At 39.9% G+C, this 10,372-nt stretch overlaps 1 protein-coding gene across 6 annotated transcripts in view; it reads left to right on the top strand.

Moving 5' to 3' along the window:
* Positions 1-10,372, top strand: part of GOLGA4 (golgin A4) — a 127,821-nt gene that overhangs the window by 65,293 nt on the left and 52,156 nt on the right. For all 6 annotated transcript variants that reach the window (XM_023732228.1, XM_023732226.1, XM_012555832.1 and 3 more), the window contains 3 exons: positions 1,158-1,336; positions 4,812-4,943; positions 7,768-7,923. In XM_023732228.1, the coding sequence (XP_023587996.1) occupies positions 1,158-1,336; positions 4,812-4,943; positions 7,768-7,923 (467 nt within the window). The remainder of the gene's footprint in view (positions 1-1,157; positions 1,337-4,811; positions 4,944-7,767; positions 7,924-10,372) is intronic.

Genomic DNA, 10,372 nt, shown 5'->3' with positions numbered 1-10,372 from the left:
TATACACACTTCTGACACGTGCGCACACACACATACACATAAATGCACGCACGTAGTTTTTGGTGCCAGGTTACCCAGCTCCTGTCTAATTCTGTTTGGTGCTGGGTGAGCCCTTTGGTTTCCTGTAAGACCTTGTTACGCTAGTCGAGAGGATTGTTTTTGTAGGGCGTGCATTCTCACTTAGCTCACTCAGGATCTCCCTGCTGCCAGTGCCTTTTTAGACACTGTTCTGTCAGGTGAAGGAGCCCTGCTGGCACAGGGGTTAAGCACTCGACCGTTAACTGAAAGGTCGGCGGTTCAAACCCACCAGCCGCCCCAAGGGAGAAAGATGTGGCGGTCTGCTTCCGTAAGGATTACAGCCTAGGAAACCCTATGGGGCAGTTCTTCTCTGTCCTGCAGGGTCGCTCTGGGTCGGAATCGGCTTGACAGCGTACAGCAAGAGCAACAACATCAGGTAAAGGTTTCTTTCTAGTCACCTGAAAACAGTCTTACTTAAAAACTCATGCAAGTGGTAGGTTTCATTCTGAAATACACTGTTTGACCAGTAACTGCTCTTTTATTGTATAATTAAGAGATTTTTAAAAATAAGATTTGCCAAATAGTAATTTTTATATTCTTAAAAATGCCCTAGTGAATGTTGTATAATAGTATTACTTAATTATTGATAATGGGTAAGTTTAAGAACTGTATAGCAAGAGAAACAAACAAACGATTAAAACTGTACAGAAATAGGGACAAGTTTTCATTTTTTTGAATTTGCTGTTTAAAAGGATCAAACCAAAAACCAAACCCGTTGCCATCGAGTCGATTCTGACTCACAGTGACGCTACTGGACAGAGTAGAACTGCCTCATATGGTTATGTAAAAGGACACTGGCTAGTAATTTAATATTTTTTTTTCAAACTTCTGAGCTTAGTTTCATGTAAGCAGTCTTAAAATCCAAACCCAGAGCTCAACAGCAAGTTGGTTTTAGCGACTTGAACATTTCTTGTGAATTTGTTGAACAACTCAGAAATACCTCTTGACCTAAAACCATGAGCAGAGTTTTTTTAACTTGTCCTGCAGCTGCTTCTCTCAGTTCCCATCCTCTGAACATAAAACATTAGTACAGCGATAGTATTTCTTGAGATACTTGTTTTCTACTGTTTTCATTATAGCTTTTGAAGAACTTGAAAAAGCCTTGAGTTCAGCCCAAAAAACAGAAGAAGCACGGAAAAAGATGAAGGCAGAAATGGACGAACAGATTAAAGCTATTGAGAAAACGTACCAGGAGGAGCGCATCAGTCTCCAGCAGGAGTTGAAACGGGTGAAGCAGGAGGTGGTGGATACAATGAAAGTAAGATAATTCTAGACTGAAACGGACTGTAACAGCTCTTAAACTGGATGTCCATGTTTTCCTCAGAACCTTTGCCCGTATAGAAGACTTAATTTGTATTTTAGGCCAGGAAGTTCAGGACATAGGAAAAAAGCACTTTGGTAGATTAATGAATTTAATACATAGATTTTTTTTTTGGATCCTTTTAAGCTTTGCTTTCTGTCTGGTGGGCCACCTTATAAACTGAGACATGCCTTCCTTGTTCTGAAGCTTCAGCTGTAGGCCCCTGACGGCAGGTTGCTGAGCTGCTTCAGCAGGTATCCTCCGCAGCACCTGACCAAGCAGGCGCTTCCTGGATGTGCATTGGAGGAGGTGCAGGAGGAAGTGAAGAGGGGGAAGGCTACCCCTTTCTAATTGTTTTAAAGGCTCATTATTCCTTAAAACCAAAAAAACAAAACCCATTGCCATCGAGTCAATTCCGACTCATGGCGACCCTGTAGAACAGAGTAGAACTGCCCCACTGGGTTTCCAAGGAGCGGCTGGTGGGTTCAAACTGCCGACCTTTTGGTTAGCAGCCAGGCTCCTAGCCACTGTGCCACCAGGGTTCCATTATTACCTGGTGCTCTGGTTACTCTTAAAAATACAAATAGACATCAATTTCAAAATTAGCTTTTTGAAAAAAATTCTTTTAAAAGTTAATAAATTTTAAAAATTCTATAGATTTTCATTTTTTCAGAAATGTGAACATGTTGTTAATCATGACGCTTCCTTGCCCCAACATGTCATTGATCACGACCCCTCCCTGCCCCCCATCTGTCTTCCCCACCCACCGTTCTCTGCTTTCCTTTCTGCCTGTTTTTCCTCTCGTCATTCTTGCCTTGGTTGACACTAAGCCCATTTCGTCCTAGGCCTTTACTAACTCCCCATTTATATTCGTGATATTTGATCGTGGCCACTAAACTGGCCCAAGATCTTTTATAGGCTAGATTTCAGAGTTGCAAATTTTTAGAACTCCTTGGTAAGATACCTGTGCTTTTATTATTATATCCCTGTTGCCGTCGAGTCGATTCCGACTCATAGCTACCCTTTAGAACAGAGTAGAACTGCCCCACAGGGTTTCCAAGGAGCGCCTGGTGGATTCGAACTGCTGACCTTTTGGTTAGCGGCTGAGCTCTTAACCGCTGTGCCACCAGGGTTTTCCTGTTATTACATAGTGGATAATATATAAATAATTTTATGTACATACAGATATATTGGGGGAAAGTTATATACTTCTAATATATTTTATTCCTTCTCTACTGAACTGTAGACAACTTGCTCAGTAGAAATTATTTGTGATCAATTACTGAATGTACAAGACCTTAACTATAACTGCTTGACTGTATTTTAATTTCTTAAAAAAAATCAGTCATGATAAAGAGCATCACCATGGAATCTAACAACTTAAAAATAATAAATTATTTTGAAAGATGATAATGTGAGCATATAGTATAAAAATCAAAAGATAAAAAGATCACACAGTTATAAGTAAGGCTCCCCCCATTTCAGCCCTTTAGTTTCTCCAGAGAAAAGTACAGTTTCCTTTTTGAATATCCTTCCCAGAGACAGTCTCTGCATGTAATTTCCCTTGCAAATTTTTTTATAATCTCTTTTTAACACAAAATATAGCATGTTGCGTATACTCTTCTATATTTTGCTTTTTCCACTTAATAATCTGTCTTGAAGATGGTTTCTTTTTCACTGATGAAGAGTTGCCCCATTTGTTTTAAAGGCTCTTTAGGGATTCCATGTGTGAATGTTCCATAATTTAGTTAATCAGTTGTCTTCCGATGGATATTTAAGTTGTTTTCATTTTTTTGCTATCGCAAATTGTGAACATGCATATATGTATTTGTTCACATGTATTTCTGTAGGATAGATTCCTACAAGTGAAATATTATTCAGGCAAATTATGTGTATTTTAATGGTTAGTAGCTGCTAGAAGTTCTGTGAAGGACAGTTTACACTCTCAGAAGCAATATATTAGAATATGTTTGCCCCCCTCACAAAGATGGTATTACCAAACATTTTTATTCTTTTCAAGGTCATAGTTAAAAAAAAGATATTGTAGTTGTAATGTGCATATCTCTTATGAGTACGATGAGTGTATTTTTATATGTTTAAAAGGCATTTTTAGTTTTTCTCTTTGTGTTGCCTGGAAGATTCCTTGACTTATTTTTCTATTAGGCTGTTGGTCTTTTTCTTATTTCAGTGTAGAAGCTCTTTACTTTTTGTGGAAATTAGTCCCTGTGGACATAAGGTACTTTTTATCCACATAATTTTTTCAGTTTGTTATTTGTTGGCTTTGTTTATAATTTTTTATTTGGCCCTGTAAAAATTTTTCTTTTTCTGATAATTGAATTTATTAGCCTTTTCCTTAAATGTTATCTGGATTTTATGTTCTTTTTAAAAACACATGCCCAATTCTGAGGTCATTTTTTAAAAAATTCTGTTTTTTATTCTGGCACTTTTATACTTTTGCTTTTTTATAGTTAAATCTTTGATCTAACTGAAATTTATTTGGTATAGGGAGTGAGGTAGGGGTCCAGTTTAAATTTTTTCCAGATGACTACATGGTTGCCTCCAAATTGCTTTTTAAATAATCTGTCTTTTCCTCTTTGCTGTACCATACTGTCTTCATTACATGCTAAATTATTATATTAAAATTGATTTTTTTTCTGGGTTCTGTGTGCTGTTCCATTGCATTGTCTGACCAGGTACTAGCATTAACTGCTGTAATTACTCTGGTTTTACAGTAGGCTCTCCTAGCTGGTGATCACCAGTTTTTTACACAAATACGTTGCGCCTCTATGTTTGTTTGCTAGCCATGCCCTCCCCACCACAAGATATTTTTGTAAGTGTGCTTTGCTAATTTTTTTTTTAATAGCAACATTGGCTATTGGCTGTTCTTGCATATTTTTCAGTAAGCTCTTCAGCCCCCAACCCCCCACCCCCACATTCTGTTGGTAGTTTTATTTGATTATATTAAATTTGTAGATTTATTTAGGGAGGTTTGACATTTTTATAAGATTGCATCTTCTTATCCAAGCACAAGGCCAATACTTTTGAGTACATCGTCCATGCCCGCCCAGAAAGGTGTGGTACACTTAGGGTGGTGCAGCCAAGACAGCTCTCCCGCAGGAAAGTGCCAGCCTCTCGAGCGCTCTGACTGCCGTTCCTCCTGCCCTGCCTCCCTTCCCTGCAGGAAGCAGACGTGGGGACCTTGGCCTCTAGGACTAGCCGCTGCAGCAGCAGCTCTCCAGCGAAACATTGCTGGGTTTTCTTTTAATTATCGAGACGTTGGTGACTGATTTATCTGGGGAATATGTCCGGATTTTTCCTCCTAACAAAGTTATTAGTGAGATGACTGAACTGTTATAAAGTATTTATGATTTAGTTGTGGAGTTACTTATTTCACTCTGGGTGTTTTCACTGTATCCATTTGGCTGATCGTCAGAAGTCCTCAGAAGAGCACATCGCTAAGCTACGGAAGCGTCATGGAGAGGAGCTGGCCCACAAAGAGCAGGAACTGACCACAAAGTTTCAGGTCCGAGAAAGGGAACTTCAGGAGCAAATGAAAGTAGCTCTTGTAAGTACCTGTTTTGTTTTGCTCTAGGTAAACTTGGTGACGTTCCAAGTTGTTATCCCCTCATCCCTGCCTCCTACCTTGAGATTGGCCACTGGCAGCCTTGACCTTGGGTATGCAGAGAGCATGCACGTAGGCAGGACAGAGGCTGACAGAGCTCGTTAGCTGAGTTATGTGGGAAAATTAACTGTGCCGATCAACACTCTTTGTTTAATCAATTTGTTTGTTTATCGTCCCGCCCTGGCAGCAGGTGGTGATTAGGGAGGAGAAAGAAGATAGGCTGATTGAACCAGTAAGCCACTCGCTGCATAATTCAGGAGGAGTGTCCAAAATCTTACCAGACTGACTGTATTTAGAGCTCAAGGCTCAGAAAGCTTTCTCTAAAATGCATTTTACTGAAGAGAAGAATGAAACTGACCAGGCAGTTTTCTTTTTAAGTAGAATAATCTCCTCAGTGATTTTCAATCCATATGATGTTTAAAAAACTAAAATACACGGACCAAACTAACTACAACCACCAGAGGAGCAAAGGTGCTGAAGATTTATTAGAATAGTGTAATCTGAAAGTTTAAAACAAACAAGCAGAAATTTTTTTTCAATTATAGAAAGCCTTTTATACAAGTTACCGTAAAAAGTGTCAGTGTCAAAAATGTGGTTGGATTGTTTTTGTATAAAGCTAGCCATGAGGTAATGTATGTAATTTTAAAATGCTCTGTGTGAAAGGATGAGAAATAGTGTTTATCTAAAACGAAATCTTCTTTCTTCCATACATTTTTTTCCCCATTCTCAGTTAGATCTGGATCATTATGATTTTCCTGCAGCAGTGATTCTTGAGCTGAAATAGCAGAGTTCTCTAATCTTCTCTTTGGGGCAAATAGGATCATGAGTTTGCAGTAACTACTGGGTGAGGTTAGAGGCTGAGTTTGTTGTCATGAAATTTACATGTATGTAGGTACGTTGTGTTCCATGTTGATCCAGAAAGGATTCAAAGCAGTTTACAAGAATACTTGGAACCATAACCAAAAAACCAAAGCCGTTACTGTCAAGTTGATTGCGACTCATAGGGACCCTATAGGACAGAGTAGAACTGCCCCCATAGGGTTTCCAAGGAGCAGCTGGTGGATTTGAACTGCCAGCCTTTGGGTTAGCACCTGTAGCTCTTAACTACTGCGCCACCAGGGCTCCAAAACCGTAACAAGACAACATAAATTAGCCAGGTTGTTGTTGATAGCTGCCATCCAATAGGTCCTCGACTCATGGCAACCCCATGTACAGTGGAGTGAATCACTGCCTGGTCCTTCACCGTCCTCACAGTTTGTTTGGGAGGAGACTGTTGTGACCCACAGGGTTTTCACTGGCTGATGTTTGGAAGGCCTTTCTTCCTAGTTTGTCTTAGTTTGGAAGCTCCGCTGAAACCTGCTCAGTGTCATAGCAGCACCCGGGCCTCCACTGACAGACAGGTGGTGGCCGTGCGTGAGTGCCTTGGCTGGGAATCGAACCCGGGTCTCCTCCATGGAAGGAGAGAATTCTACCACTGAACCACCATGCCTCTGTAAATTAAAAACAGGGGCATGGAAATTAAGGGTCAAAGTGGGATAGAAATGAAGCAAGGAATGGTGCTAAAAATGTTTATTGTAGTGTAATGGGGTTTGCACGCTGGGGTAAGTGGTCACTGGGGGCGCTGAAGCGAAAACATTGGCCTTGTTAATACGTGTTCTAGGAACTGATATAGTCAGATATATTCCAAGTGGAGAAAGCAAGACACACACACAAACACACACGCATATAGAAACACACACGTGTGCGTGCTTGCATGTGCCCCTTCCACTCCCCTTTCTACCTAGTTTCTGGAAGAAGTTGCTTTTGAATTTATCGTCAAAATTCAACAGACTATTAAGATTTCCTTTTCATTTTTATTGGCATATAGAGATGCATTTAAAATGTAGTATACATTAAACATAGCATATTTTAAATGGTTTAAAATGAATGTTTTAGAAACTAGTATTTTCTTATTAGTCTGTTTACTTATAATATGGAACAAAATCTTTCCTTAAAGTAGTGTGCTTCACCAGACTGTAGCTCTCAGATGATAAACTTTGTGAACTGAAATACTGGGGTTGGGAATGTGAACCTTCAGCAATAGGTATAGATAAATACACTTTTCTCAGTTGGAGTTTGAAGCCACCACGTGTTAAAAGTACCCTCTAGAGCTCCTCCTCTCCAAACAGTAAATGCTTGTGATGTGAATACTGATACATCATAAGGACAAGTGAAGGAGAAGCTTTTGAGGATTCATGAGGTGGTAGGGGAGCCCAGATCATCGAAGAAAGTTATGTAGGCTTTCTTTTACATTTCCTTGATCTACTCTGTATATTCGCAAGTATCTTCTGATTTTTTTAATTTAATTTTCCATGTTGGGTCCCCTATTGTAATGAGATATTTCTCAAAAATCGTATTAGCCTCAATAAACTAGTTTTTAGACCTAGACTTGACATCCTACACTCTGGAGTGTAGACAGTTGGGTGACCCCTTACATCCAGTAGTGCTTTGCAAATTAATCTCAGTAATGGAAAAATGGCATACATTAGTAGGCTTACTGGAGCAAAATTTTTCATATAAATAGTAATTGTGGCAAAGATTGGCCAGACCATACTGGAAAAGCCACACTACTTGTTTCTGTAGACTAGAGCATGGGAGGAGAGAGGTGATGATACTGCTGGCTGCACAGGGCCAGTGCGAAGATCAAATGCAATGATTTTTGTGGAAGTGCTTTGGGAACATTGAAGATTTAGCTGGGACTAAGATGGTATTATTGTTTTTGGCACAGGAAAAGAGCCAGTCAGAATATTTGAAGATCACCCAAGAAAAAGAGCAGCAAGAATCTTTGGCCCTGGAAGAGCTAGAGTTGCAGAAAAAAGCAATTCTCACAGAGAGTGAAAATAAACTTCAGGACCTTCAGCAAGAAGCAGAGACTTACAGAACTGTAAGTTTCTAGAGCTGTGAAATCATTTGTAAATGAAAACTGTTGTTTCTGCAGTCAGTATAAAGTTGTAGAGAAGCTTTGTTTTATTAGGTTAGATCTACGTATACTACATACACTTCATTTTTAGTGAGAGCTATTCATGGGAGTGATTTGGGCTCTGGGCTCTAAGTTTGCTACATGGTGGTCCTGGTTCTGCCTTTGTTGTCGTTGTTGTTAGGGGCTGTTGAGTGGCTCATAGCGACCCCATAAACAACAGAACGAAATACTGCCCGGTGCTGTGCCATCCTCACAATCGTTGCTATGTTTGAGCCCATTGTTGCAGCCACTGTGTCAGTCCAGTTTGTTGAGCGCCTTCCTTCCTCTTTTTCACTGACCCTGTACTTTACCAAGCATGATATCCTTTTCCAGGGACCGGTCCCCCTAGTAACATGTCCAAAGTATGTGGGACTAAGTCTCACCATCCTCGCTTCTAAGGAGCATTCTGGCTGTACTTCTTCCAGTGCAGATCGTACGTTCTTCTAGCAGTCCATGGTGTATTCAGTGTTCTTCACCAACACATAGTTCAAAGGCATCGATTCTTCTTCGGTCTTCCTTATTCATTGTCCAGCTTTCGCATGCACTGATTGTGGATCCAAGTGAAATGAAATCCTTGACAACTTCAATATTTTCTGCATTTGTCATGATGTTGCTTATTGGTCCAGTTGTGAGGATATTTGTTTTCTTTATGTTGAGGTGTAATCCATACTGAAGGCTGTAGCCTTTGATCTTCATCAGTAAGTAAGTGCTTCAAGTCCTCTTCACTTTCAGCAAGCAAGATTGTGTCATCTGCATATCTCTGGTTGTTAATGAGTCTTCCTCCAAACCCGACACCTGTTGTTCTTTATATAGGCCAGCTTCTCAGATTATTTGCTCAGCATACAGATTGAATAAGTATGGTGAAAGCATATAACCCTGACACACACTTTTCCTGATTTTAAACTAAGCAAGTATCCCCTTGTTCTGTTCAAACGACTGCCTCTTCGTCTGTGTAGGTTCCACGTGAGCATAGTTAAGTGTTACGGAATTCCCATTCTTCACAATGTTATCCATAATTTGTTATGATCCACACAGTTGAATGCCTTCGCATAGTCAGTAAAACACAGGTAAACATCTTTCTGGTATTCTCTGCTTTCAGCCAAGATCCATCTGACATCAGCAGTGATATCCCTTGTTCCATGTCCTTTTCCGAATCCGACTTGAATTTTTGGCAGTTCCCTGTTGATATGCTGCTGCTACTGTTTTTGTATTATCTTCAGCAAAATTTTACTTGTGTTTGCTATTAATGATATTGTTCAATAATGTCCGCATTCCATTGGATCACCTTTCTTTGGAATGGGAATGAATATGGATCTCTCCCAGTTGGTTGGCCAGGTAGCTGTCTTCCACATTTTTTGGCATAGACGAGTGAGTGTTTCCAACATTGCATCTGTTTGTTGAAACATCTCAACTGGTATTCCATCAATTCCTGGAGACTTGTTTTTCACCAATGTCTTCAGTGCAGCTTGGCCTTCCTCCTTCAATACCGTCGGTTCTTGATCATATGCTTCCTCCTGAAATAGTTGAATATTGACGAATTCTTTTTGGTACAGTGACTCTGTGTATTCCTTCCATCCTCTTTTGATGCTTCCTGCGTTGTTCAGTATTTTGTCTGTAGAATCCTTCAGTAATGCAGCTTGAGGCTTGAATTTTTGCTTCATTTCTTTCAGCCTGAGAAATGCCGAGCACGTTCTTCTCTTTTGGTTTTCTAACTGTGGGTCTTTGCACGTTTCGTTATAACTTTACTTTGTCTTCTCAAGCTGCTCTTTGAAATCTTCTTTTTAGCTCTTTTATGCCATCATGTCTTCTGTTTGCTTTAGCTACTCTGTCTGTGTTCAAGAGCAAGTTTCAGAGTCTTCTGACATCCATTTTGGTCTTTTCTTTCTTTCCTGTCTTTTTAATGACCTTTTGCTTTCTTCATGTATAATGTCCTTCCATAGCTCATCTGGTCTTAAGGCATTAGTGTTCAATGCATTAAATCTATTCTTGAGATGTCTCTAAATTCAAGTGGGATATACTCAAGGTCATACTTTGTCTCTTGTGGACTTGTTTTAATTTTCTTTAGCTTCAACTTGAACTTGCGTATGAGCAATTGATGGTCTGTTCCGCAGTCAGCCCCTGGCCTTGTTCTGTCTGATGATATTGACCTCCTCCATCATTTCTTTCCACAGATGTAGTCGAATTGATTCTTGTCTGTTCCATCTGGCCAGGTCTATAGGTATAGTCGCCATTTATGTTGTTTAAAAAAAGGTATTTCCAATGAATAATTCGTTGGTTTTGCAAAATTCTATCATATACTCTCCAGCATCGTTTCTGTCACCAAGGCCATGTTTTCCAACTACCGGTCCTCCTTCTTTGTTTCCAACTTTTGCAT

This window comes from Trichechus manatus, unplaced genomic scaffold (genome assembly GCF_000243295.1).
Source record: "Trichechus manatus latirostris isolate Lorelei unplaced genomic scaffold, TriManLat1.0 scaffold00049, whole genome shotgun sequence".
Lineage (NCBI taxonomy): Eukaryota > Metazoa > Chordata > Mammalia > Sirenia > Trichechidae > Trichechus > Trichechus manatus.
Note: the sequence above shows the minus strand (reverse complement) of the source record. Positions and strands in the feature narration are given on the sequence as shown.